This window comes from Chamaea fasciata, unplaced genomic scaffold, assembly GCF_029207755.1.
Source record: "Chamaea fasciata isolate MVZ Bird 193981 ecotype frontalis unplaced genomic scaffold, bChaFas1.0.hap1 SCAF_3, whole genome shotgun sequence".
Lineage (NCBI taxonomy): Eukaryota > Metazoa > Chordata > Aves > Passeriformes > Sylviidae > Chamaea > Chamaea fasciata.
The window spans coordinates 76003575-76016565 of NW_027094088.1; the positions used below are offsets into that span (position 1 = coordinate 76003575).

Genomic DNA, 12991 nt, shown 5'->3' on the forward strand with positions numbered 1-12991 from the left:
GTTCCTTGTTTTAAACTGTTTTTATATAAATCACCATGGTTTTTCCCATGTACCTCTATGTTAAATCCTCCTTGGTTTCACCCAAGTGATTGTCAGGTGTCAGTCACAATTGTGGGTCCTGTCCAACACTCCACAGCCTCGCCCTGATCTCTAGAAAGTTCTGGTGAGGATGTTGAATGGTTGGTAGGGTCCTGGTTCTCCTCCCCCCTTTATTCCTTGGTTTGTTCCACTGTCTGTCATTTATGTTTTAGGTCACTCCCTTTCCCTCCTGGATTGATTCCAGGCTGCCCCCTTCCCACTTCCCCACCCCCATACTTAAGCTGAAACCCAGCGAAGTAAGCCGGCTTTGGTGGGCTGACTCCTGGGTGGAAAGAAGCCACTTGGATTTAATAAAACACAGTTGAAGTTCCTCATCAGAGTTCCAACCTTTTGTTTCTCAAGTTGTTCAGGCTTCTGCTGAGGCAAGGACCCAAAGGATCGGAACTGTATTCCAGAATACAGGACCATACTTTTTCTGCGACGCCAGTGCCAGAGCTAGCCAGGAAGCATGGGTGAAAGCCCTGAGAGAAGCACCACACCATCGCAATTCTCTCCATCTCTCTCAGAGGTTTCAAAAGTCCGACAGGACATCTACCTTCCTGAGTCATAATACTGAAGAACCACAGCACTACTGACCAGTTGCACCACACTGGTGCAACTTCCTAGCAATACTTATTTTTGCACCCTAGAGAATCAGTTCTGCAGAAATAGTAGGCTCTGCTTGAAAGTCTTATGAGATCCCAATGGTCAAACATGTTCTGGCCTAGCACAAATTTGAATGAGCTGGAAAACAGGTCTCAATCCCTGATTAGTAATGAAATTGAAAGACACAACCTAAAAGGATTAGAAGACTGAGTAAAGAATTCCAGTAGTCCTATTGCAGCCCTATTACAAGCTGAACTCACACTAAAATGGGTCATCTTTTCAGGGACAGAAACGAAAAAAAGGCAATTTCAATCCTTTATGCTATAGAATCATAGTTCTCCTGATCTATTAAATTATGTCGTTTTAAAAATTATACAAATGAAAAAGTCATCAACAGAACTTCTCATTTCTGTTTCTTTTGAAGCTGACCAACTCATAAAGGTAAAACAGATTTCTTAAAGTTTTGTGAGGAAAGTATAATCCTATAGTGAACAGTGTTAACAGCAAATTTCATCCCAGAGTTAATTTCTGTAGCCCATTTATAAATCTTTGAAATACAGGTTTGTAATGGAAATACTGACAGACCCTTAACAATAGTGCTGCTATAATGAGATTTGTCATTTATGATTAATTGAGGATAGTCTTAAAACATCTTTTCTAAAAGCATCTTCTTTCCATCAGATTCATTCCCCATAAAGCTATATCATAAAAATCCATTCCCCAATTTTGTCAAGTGCCAGAGACATTCTGCTTATTTACCTTTAATGATAATCCAAGCTTCTGACAAGTAATAATTTTATCTGTGTCACTTCAATCAAACTGATTTTATTGCAAACCTACAAAAGCAAGGTCTAGGAATGTGCAGTGTTTTTAATAGTATATTTCTAATTGCAATATTGTTTTAAAATCTGTGGAGTACAAATGGATTTAAAACAAATGTATGCCTAATGATATGATTAAATTAAGAATGAAAAAAGTATGGTTAGCTGAAGACTATTTAAAAAAATGTTTCATTCTAAATGTTTCATTCTAAATGTTTCATTTAGTGCATTAATACCACTTTGTGAATGCAGTTCGTTTACTCTAGTGTAATTGAATTTGCTTGTTAATCTGTTTCCAAAAGGTGTTAAAAAATACAGCTGTGAAGGCAAATGGAATTTTACAAAAATGAATATTTATGAAGATTCAGACTTCCTTATTCCCAAAGGAATGTTCAAATTTTACTCTAAATCTTTAAAAAGATTTTTTATCTTGCTTCTTGCGTATCTTAGTGATGTGGGCTGCTTATTAATCAATGTTTAACAATGTAATTACAGCTGGTTTTAGTCGTACCAGATAACACAGATTAATAAATGACCTGCAACTAGTGAAGTGTGTAGAAAGGGTAATGAATTCCTTCCATCAGCACAACAATTTATTAGTAATAAACAAAGAGTATGATGAATTAGAAGAATTTGTAGAGTTTCTGAATATTGCACCAAAATTTCCAGATGAAAGCATTTAATCATACAGTTTTCATTCATTTATTTCTTTTGTAGCAATTCTGTGAGCTATACTATGCTGGGATTTGCTTTTCTGAGCTGTGTTAATATGTCCATTGAAAGCCAGGTTCCTGAGTTTTATATCAGCTCACACTACTACACACCAATCTTGCCTGTCACTGAAGTTAGGATAACTTTGATGTAAACTAACTAAATTCTTTCCATATAGCAAAACAAAATGTAGCCAAGCAAAGCTATCTCCTCACTGGTAGAATTATGTGGAATTCCTTCGGACAGTAATATGCAGTTGCAGGTAAAAAGAAACGGTTAGAGAAGCAGCCTGATTAATGTGACCTATCAGTGAAGTGGGGTTATCACACATACCTGTGTGCTAGAGAGATGTAACAGCAAAAAACATAAGCAAATGTAGTTTTAAAACAATCTTGTTATTTTAGCCTCCTTATGAACTCTTTCGGCTTTTTAGCATTTGGATACAGACAATCACCTTTTGAAATCAAAGCTACACCTTTTGAGAATTGTATAATTCCCTATGAACAGCAAAACTGAAGGTGAGAAAAAAGGCAAGGCATAGATAATACAGCATACCCAATGGCATCATCAGTAATTGCACCAAACATCAACAAAACTGTTAAGTGACTATGACAGTACCCACAGTGATAACCCAGTACATCCCCTGCACAGCACAGCAGCCCTCCCTTTTTCTGTCTTTACTCCTGCTACTCTGCTTCCCTGAGCTGCCTCTCTTTCTAGTTCAGCAGGGCAGAGGAGGAGGCAAGCTGTACACTTAATCTTCCCTCACTCCTCTCCTTCCTCCAGTGCAGTCTTGAAACACAACCAAAACAGTGAGAGAGCAGTCAGGTAGATCTGCCTTGCCCTCAGGTGAGAGAGGGTGCTTCCCATGGACAGGCACAGCCCAGTGAGGATGTGCAGAAGAAAGCAGTTCAAACATCTATCTGACTGTAGGTTACTGTCTCAACTGCAAGACAGACTTCCTCAGGAACAAGTCCCAGCCTCCTAGAAAAATCAGGTGGAAAGCTAATGGGGAAAGAGGTGGAGAAAGACCTCTCCATCCTCACAAAAGAATGAAGATTTTTTTGTCCCTTTTAAAATCTAATATTATCCAGACACTTGATTATTATTTTTTTTTTTAATATTCAGATAAACAACTTCTGAAAGGTTTAACTGGTGTAACTCATCATAAGTTAGATATCTTAGCAGGTAGAAATTCTTAGCAGGTGAATTAAAACACAACTCCAGGGGCTCAGGAGTTAGGAATGTTAGGAAACATCAGGAAAGGCTCAGGCTCACAACATTTGGTAATTGGAAGAGTGTGTGGAGAACTGTACAGAGAGCTCAGGACTCACTGTGCTTTGACCAACATCCAGCCCCATTACACATGTGCATCTAAACACTGCACTGACTTCTATGAGAATTGTATAGCTGGAAGAATTGCAACAGTGTCTCTCAAAGTGACACAGTGACAGAAGCATACCCAGAGGGAACCTAAGGGCACATCAAAAGGGAATTGAGAGCAGAAATCGGTGAGAATGTACAAGATATGCCTAAAAATATGCATAGATTTCAGTAGGTTAGAATAGGCTGTAATGAATTATGTAACTGTCATGAATTCTTGCCAAAAAGCCCCAACTAGCATAATGTTGTTGCAATTATGTCAATTCACAGGAGATAAGAGACTGGCCCTCTGTAAACAGTATTTCGTGCATGAAGCTGTATTATCTCTACATTCCATTTATCTAAGACTACTGAATTTATGAGGAAATTATGTATGTAGTCACATACATATGCATATTTGACAAATAAATGTACTGAAAAGTCTCAGTATGAACAGATACGGTACAGTACTTGTTTTGAAAGAAAAGTATCTTAAATAATCTCCTAGTGAATCCAAATTCAGATGAAGCTCTTGCCAGCTGCCAGCAGTTACTAACAGGTACAGCAGAGGCAGTGCAGACTTAGAGCTATGTTCTGATTTCAGCAGGAAGGAATGTGACAAACTAGGGTATTTTGCTGAGCCTGATTAAGCACCTAAAATCTAGCTTAATTATGCTACAGCTGGTTATATGCAAGACACATTATATGGCAGGACAAAGAGGGTGGAATAGCAGTAAAGCATCCCCGCTTCTCTCTGAGAGAGGAAAGTCTTTGCATAGGCATGCCACAAGGAAACCTTCAGAGCACTGACTTGCAAAATACAGCGAGGCGGCAAAGATAAGGCCAGGCTGGGGGAAGGAAGAGTGGTTTGGGACAGGGCTCCAGACAGCAATGGCTGAAACTGGTCCTGCAGGGCACCAGCCAGCCTCAGAAGTGTGCCATAATTTAAAGGACCTCAGAGCATTTCAGAATAAAATAAGGGCATTTTCATCTTACCAAAGGAGAAGGACACAAAGGTGACTTAATAACCTTTCAGCCTGCCATGTCCTTTGACAGTAAATTTTAAAAGGCACACAGTGGCAAATTTTGGGTAGTTTTGTTTTCGTAGGTTTGTTTGTTTGTTTGTTTGTTTGTTTGTTTGTTTGTTGTGTAGCGACATTCATTGACAAGCCTGTGACCATTTGGGGGAAAAACAAACTCCCACTACCCATATGGGATGATTAGGAAGATATATTAACAATGTTAAGATGTTAACAATGAAGAAGGAGAAAAAAGTGTAGATCTTTTCCCCTGGAACTCAGAAGGTAGATTTCTGCTAAAATATCTTGGCAGATTCCCTGTGTCTGGCAGACTATAAATTCTTTTTTCTTTCTTTTTTAATAATCCTAATACTGGTAGTTCATTTAGGTAAGTTGATTTCTTACTTTGGGACTTACTACAGTAATACAGCAGTTATAGAAATTTTTCTGGTAGTGTACAAATGAAATAAGTGAAAGAAATACAGAATCATATTATTTCACAGACAGCATAGATCTGAATTCTTTTGTTTTAAAGTACAATCTGCCAGATATATTAATTTCCTTTACTGTAACATTATTTGAATATCTGGTTATATTTGAAAATGGAATAAAGAACAAAATTTAAAAGTGAAGGAAAATAAAACATGTTAATTCATATAGCACAACAGAGGATGTTAATTCCTGTATCACAAATGACTTTAATGTTTTGAATTGGACTATTAGAAGGGAAAAAATAAAGTTTTGAATAAATTGATACACAAGGGTCTTTTCAGTCTACCCAAAGAAGACTGTTAAAACCAAAATAATCACAAAGTGCAAGGTAGACAACTGTCTAAAATTGCAGTTTGGCTATGAAATAGAAAACAAATTGTATTTTAAAATAAATTGTTAATTTAATCATAAACACAAGGAATTTATAAGATGCTTCAAGATATGTACTATGAGTAGAAAATATATTTGTTACCTATCAGATAAATTGTAGACAACAATGTAGCAAAAGATTATTCAGGATAGCCAGAATTAAGAAAAGTTATGCATTGGATTAAAAACCTTAACTCTAAGCAACTGGGCAACACAAGGACAGATGAATTACTGTAGGCAGCTGCCATATTATTCATAAAAAGGAACACATAAAAAATTGATGTATAAGAAACCACGCCCCATTGCACCATTTAGCTGTTTTTATCACTACAGTTCGAATCACCTTCTCAGGAAAAACATGGGCAAAAGGACAAATACAGTATTTCTTGAAATTAAGTGCTTTTCACCTGGAAGAGCCTGAATGATACTTAGTGTTGAGTTAAAAGCGTCACTCTCATTCAGGTGGAGTATCACCTAGCTCTCATTGAGATCAATGGAACCACTTACATGAGAAAATATTATCTGAACTGAGGCTTTAGATGGGAAACAACTAAGAATTTGCTTGGCAAATTAATGTGAAATTATATTAATTAAAAGGAAAAGAAACCAACTACTCAGTAGTGCATGGGGTGAAATTATCCATTTCTGCTGCATGTTTTCATGGAGATAGAGATAACTTATCAGGTCGCATGAAGGATAGAAGGGGACCAGAGGCAATATTGCAACACTGTGGTTTATATTTGCTGTATTTACTGATCCAGGCAGGGGTTCGCTTGCCCTTTAGGGTCTACTACAGAAAAGCCTTTTTTTCTTCATTATACAGCATTGTAGCTTAATTTTAGAGGGGATTTGCATCATCCCTGCATATGTATTAGAAGATTATTACTCTAGACAAACCAGAATTGACTGTATAAAGACAGTTTGTTAGGTATTTCTATTAACCTTTGTCACACTATGGTAAATACTAAAAACTCACATCCTGAAACTGCAGTTGGCAAATTCAAGCCAAAAGAAAATGCATTCTGAATAAAGCATTACTTACCCATGAAACACACTATCACGTGCACTTTCATATTTAAAGGAGAAAAAATATGCAAAGTCTTGTGATCAAGTGTATCTGGCAAGCATCAAGTATCTGAGGACAAAACAAGATTCCACAAATTAGTAAGTGTATTACTTGTCAGAAATTTGGTTTACTTGCAGTGGATAAAGAGAGATCAGTTTTGAGGAAAAGTAAATCCACAGACCAGGATGGAAGTGGCAATATATCTGCATGGAATCTTCACAGAGTATGAGAATATGTGAAAGACAACAAAGAAGGAAATCTGCAGAGGGTTGTACTCCTGAGAGATGCAATTTTTAAATTATTCTACTTCAAGGAACACCTTCTCCCATACACTTTGGCAGCTTTCCTGTCAGTAGTGATGCTCCACATCACTACATTTCCTGGATGTAGAGGTGAAAGCACTGGAACTCCTGCCATTGCAATCTGTAGTTTCTCTTTCAGAACTAAATAAGGGTTTCTGCATCTGTTCTTTTATCCTTTCCCCTCCTACCTCCTAACACAGAAGGGAGATTGAGAGAAGAGATGCTTTCATGCTCTTTCACAGAAGGAAATTGAGAGACTGAGACTGACTGTAAGAGGAGGTAATATACAGAAACAGGAAATCTACTGGGTCTGATTTTTCACCTCAGCTGGGCTGAAACAAGAATCTAAGACTGTCACAGATGGAAGTGATCAGATGTCACTTGTGCTGAATAAGAACAGGAAGATACTAACCTCACTGGAGCATATTGCTAGAGTTTATCTGTCACTTACAACTAATTGACTACAATACGAATTAGCTGCCTTTATGGTCAGGCTCTTTTGTGCACAATTTTTAGTATGACAAACATCCTAGGAAAATTGAAGCTTTAAATCTTACGAAGAATTGAAATCAACAAGGAGCTTATATGTGGGAGCTTATATTTGTTGCACCCAGACACAAAGACACTCCTTTAATTCATAGGTGAGAAAGGCAAATTATCTCCATTCAGAATATCTCCAGATGCTATCACAGGATGATGGCACTGGTTTGTCCTGCTCAAGCTTCCCAGGGGAAGGTCCACAGCACAATGTGATATACTAACAGACTCCGAAGAATGATCAGCAAAGAGACAGTATGTTCTCCAAAGGCACTTGTTCCTCAGTAAAGCAGTTTCCCAATTCAGGTATATCAGGGGAAGTAGTCTCACAGAACCCAAATACAGCATGTATTTGGACCCTCTACAACTCTGCTGTTGTTCCTTGGGAAAGGCAAATGCATTTTATGTTCACTGTACATTTAATGTGAATTTAATTTGTGCTGTTCTATAGAATGTATTTCATTTCCATTAAATGGCAAGATGACACACCATCCTACCTCTATTTCTGTACAGTGTTTTTCAAAGTGTATTGAAAATTCGTAGATTTAGAAAACATGATCTATGTATCTATTTAGCACAGTACAACTTTAAATCCCCCAAGAGAGAACTTGACAGTGAATTTTTATTACCATTCTGATATAAGTAAAGACTTTGGAGTGTGAAGCTTTATGGCACTATTTTTGATTTGTGTTAACTAAAATAATTTAAAAAAAATCCAAACCAAACTGGCATTTTAACTAGAAAAAGAAGTTTCTATATGAGCATGCTTTTTAAACAAGCCAGTCCCAATTCTCTACAATTTCTTTATGAAACAATAATATTTATTTAATTCATTCCCTTCTTTACTATAATAGAGCTACCCTGATTTATAAATCCACCAGATTATCTGAAATTGACAGTGTATGGAAAATTCATCTGTGGTCCAGATTTGGAATGTAAATGCCATTACATCTGTAAAACTAAATGCAAAGTCTGATATAATGATTTATTATACATACACGACTTATAAGTGAAATGGCTTCACAAAGCCATTGAATTTTATATTAAAAAGTATACAAAAAATTGACCAAAATTGCACAAAATTTTGTACTACGTATTTCATAGAAAATCTTGTGCATGGATAAAAACTGCTTAGGGATTGCTTGGATTAAGACAAAAAATTCATGGATTAGAAGATCTTCTTTTATTACTTAAACTTAATGTCTTCCTTTGCCACCCTGGACTCTATCAATAGAGTTGATCAGGTTTGTTTTTTTTTTTTTTTTTTTGTTTTTGTTTTTGTTTTTGTTTTTTTTTTTAACCAGTTTTAAGGATCATTCTTCTATGGACAGAACCAAGACTCAACATCATTTACAGAAACTGTGTCAGCGGCTAACCTTCAACAGCTTTTTCAAACTATCAAAATTTCACTTCAGCCCTGCACAAAGTCAGAAAGAAAGAATGGGTGAATCCTGCAAGAAGAAAATTTGTGAAAACAGAACTTTGTAACAACTTTCAAATTATACTCATTTCCTTACAAATTCTTGTGCAGCCCTAGAATTCACCCTCTATTTCTTGTACCATAATTTCAGATCGAGTTGTGGTGAAGATAGAGTTAGTCAATTTAAGGAGGATGAAATTATTTAAGTATTTCTCCAAAGTCTGGTTGCAACTTGGCAATTCAGTATAGAGAATCTAAGCTAATATGAAGTTAGTACCAACATAGGGAAGCTTGGTAATGTCAAGAAAATTGTTCTAACTACAAGTTAAAATAAAAGACAGAATCTGGTCTACAGACTTTGAGTTTGGAGAAAAAGGACAGAACAGAATAAAGAGACAATCTTGGAATACATTGTTCTTTTCTCATTAACCATGTCTTTGGTGGTGCCTGAATAATAATACATTGAATTGAATGAAATTCCTAGTTCCTTTTTTTTCCCCACCTTTTTTCTTTCTTCTTCTCTCAGAGGTTTTGTTACCAAATCTGAGGATTGTAGTTCATTAGCTTGAGTATTTTTGTTCAGTTGTATTACATCTCTTTTCTGTTTTTCTTTGCAGAAGATCCAATACAGCTGGACTAGATGCAATACAGGATGTGCATCCTACAGAATACAAAGAAGTATTAGAAAACACTACAACAAACAGAGGAAATGGAAAAATCAAATTCACTAAAAAAGATTTCAAATTCTTCATTGATTTCACAAAGATTTAATGTGTGAGAAGCACAAAAGACCACCCCAACACTAATAGACACTCTCAATGTATATGGAACATTTTGGTGTGAGTACATCCACGACTGTTTTAACAAAGTAGTACATATAATGTGTCATCTTTACCTTAATTTACAATTGTCAGGAAGACAGAGCATTTAAAAGGAGTTGATCAGGAAGAAGAATATACACTTCTTTCTTTTTTTAATCTCTTGTTTAATTTCTTTATACACTCACTTATGTACACACATATCCTTTGCAAGGTTAATACATTTACATAACTTTGAGAATCTTAGTATATGTGTATGATCTGATATATATATATCATACACATGCAATATTAGATTGTATAAAATAATACAGTATAATCTATATAAATGCTGGTAATGATAAAAATAAGTGTCTGGCCTAACACTACATGCAGGATAGGAATACACCTCATTACCATTTAAGCCTTTCTCCTGTAAATATTTCCATTTAGCAAGTTTCTACATTTTTACAAACACCGTCATTCAAAAAAACATCAATACATTTTGTTTAGTACATTCTTTAGGGTAAAAGCTGTCTTTTTGGCTTAGTGACATGGTAAAATGCTAGCACTTCATGCTAGGAAATTGCAGAGGACTAACTAGGTTGAAGACTTCCTACATCTTCATTGATCACTGTTACAATATATGCAACATGAAAACGAACTTCACCCATGAAAACCTGCCACGAAGTCACAAAATCCCTGCGTGTATTTAAAATAGCCTTTTAAAAAGAAGATAAGCCTACTCACTGTTCTGCTCAGCTCCCCTTTCTAAGTACACATGCATGAGGATGGGAATGACAGACGAGAGAGGATGAGAAAATCAAGAGTCTGTACTATGCCTACACTCATCATGGTATCCAAAGTATCAACAGAGCATTCTGAATGAAACACAAGAACTGTCATATTCTAAGCCATATTAATTACTCAGCAAGTGAAAGAAATACAGCGCATTTTGGAGCCTCTCTTTACACCTTTCTCGGAAGTAACAAGGAGCCCACAGGGAAAGAGCTCAAAGCCCGGAGTGTGGCAGCTGTTCATCCGTCAATGCTGAGCATTGTATTATGCTTATTATTAGTAGTAGTAATTCTAATTTTGCCTTATCTACCTAAAGGTTCCATAAACAAACCTTCCCCCCCAGTTTAAATTCCCATTTATGGAATAACATTTTCTATATCAGGACCCGCATCTGCGCAAGGCGTGTTTCAGATTATCGCACAATCTTGCCACCGAATTGCAATTACACCTCTCGCTCTTCGCAGCCTTCTCTTGCTTCCGAGACGATAGTCACTTATTCTGTTTACGTCGCAGTATCCATCCTTCGAAAGGACACGACGATGCACTTTTAGCGGAGCAGTACAAAACCCGGTCCATGCCGCTCGGCATCGGTCCCAGGAAGGTTGCGCGGGACAGAGGTGGAGGAGGCAGGGTCCGAGCAGGGGGCGCGGAGCGGGGATCGCGGCCGGGGCCGCCGCCTGTCGCCGCGGGACAGAGAAGAGCGCTCCCACCGAGCCGCCGTGCCCCGCGCACCACGCTCCGCTCCGCGGCCTCGCTCGGGGAGCGGTAAGTTTTTGTGTCCGTCCCGCAGTGGTTCCACTCATTGAAGGAGCGCGGGGTGGGTTTGAAGAAAGAAAAGCGAAGGGGTTGGGGGCGTAATGGATCACCGGGAAAAACTCCCGCAGGGTGAGCACTGACAAGAGAGATTTTGGCAAGTTCCTCTCTTCCCCGGGTTTCACTTTTTTTCCCCCTCCCCCTCCTATTTAAATTGTCTCATTGTTAGAGGATTACACGCGCTTCAGGTTACACCCGGAGAGGGCAGGGGGGAAGCAGCCGCTCTTTCCCCTCCCCACATAATACCTATACTGCCATTAACCTGTTCTTCATACTTGGGGGAAACCGGAGACGCGGAGCGGAAAACACGAACGCAACAGAGGGAAGGGATCCCAAGTGATGTCAGCCCCAAGGAACTTGACTGTTGTGGCAGGGCTGTCTCGGGGAACCATCCCGCAGCTTCTGCCGAAGTTTCCCTTTCGGTGGCAGCAAGCCAGGTGCGCGTTCAGCCTGGCCACGCGCGGCCACCGCACAGGCGGCGGCTGGGCTTCGGCCGGACCCTGGCCGGGACCCCTCTCTCTCGCTACCCCGGCGGCTGCGACACGGGGAGACCACAAGGAACCCTGAGGCAGGGATGCACGGACGTCCCCTCGCTCGCAAGACGATCCGGGCGGTCGCCCCAAGACGTGCGGGACAGCGCCGGGAGCCACCCAGGATCGGCGCCCCGCTCACGGCTCGGCCCCTCCGTCCCGGCGCTGCACCCCGCGCGCAGCCCGCGGCTCCCCGGCACCGGCAGAAACCCGACACCGCCGCGCGCTCATTGGACAGCGCCGCTGGCCCCGCCCCCCCAGCGGCGGCGAGTCAGGGGGCGCCTCGGCCCGCCGGCCGCCGATACCTGCTGTCGATTGGTCCGAAGCCGCTGTCAGTCATGTTGAGAGACGAGCCGCTCCGCCGCCGAGGCCCCGCCCCCCCGCCCTCATTGATATTATCGGCGCGCGGCTCGGGCGGCCGGGCTGCAGTCGGGGCTGGCGGGCGGCCGGCCCGGTGCGGGAGCCGGCCAGCGGCGCGGAGGTGGAGGAGAAGGAGGCGAAAGAGAAAGGCAGCCTGGAGGGAGGGAGCGCCGAGCCACAGACTAGCACAGCAAATTCTCCACCGTCCTCTAGCACCCACCAAGCGGCGGCAGTGGCAGTGTCTAGGAATAGAGAGCTAGAAATATAAAATCACCCCGCTCCTGCACCATGGCTTTCCAAAGTAGGCTCCCTTCTTGGATTATTTTGTGCTCCGTCTGGCTGTTCCGCTTTGCACACACGGGGGAGGCACAGGCTGCAAAAGAAGGTAAGGTGATGCGGAAAACAAAAGTTTGAGCTTATTTATTGCGTTTACCCACGAAGTCTGTTTGGTGGCTTAGAAGGGGACCTTCCTGCCCCTGCCAGCTGCTTGTCAGCCCCCCTCTCAGAAAAAAAATACGGACTTTTTAGTTGAGGTGGGAGGGAGGAAAAAGCACGGCATTCACTGGGGGTTGTGCATGTGTAAGTATGAGGGACCGGGACAACTGCCTTTGCTCCCAGGAATGAGGTTTGCGAGGCATTCGCACGTGATGAGGAGGAATGGGGCTGGGAGAGCCCCCGGCCCGGCTATCCGTGCAGGGGAGCGTCGCTCTCCCGTGCCAGCCCTGATCCTCCCAGGAAGGCGCAGGGAGGGCGGGTTACCTCGCTGCTCCCTGGGCAGGGGCTGAGGGCCGAGTTTTAGGGCTCGGGACGCTTGGTGGGAGGCAAGGCACAGTGCGGGGCTTGGGCTGCGGGGCGCTCCCCGCCGCTCCCCAGCGGGGGCCTGCAGCGCTCCGGCCCAGCGGGGCCGGGC

At 41.0% G+C, this 12991-nt stretch overlaps 1 protein-coding gene across 5 annotated transcripts in view; it reads left to right on the forward strand.

Moving 5' to 3' along the window:
• The first annotated feature begins 12154 nt into the window (after positions 1–12154).
• EPHA7 (EPH receptor A7) overlaps positions 12155–12991 on the forward strand; it is a 167003-nt gene continuing 166166 nt past the window's right edge. For all 5 annotated transcript variants that reach the window (XM_066179541.1, XM_066179539.1, XM_066179536.1 and 2 more), the window contains exon 1: positions 12155–12466. In XM_066179541.1, the coding sequence (XP_066035638.1) occupies positions 12370–12466 (97 nt within the window). In that variant the 5' untranslated portion in view covers positions 12155–12369. The remainder of the gene's footprint in view (positions 12467–12991) is intronic.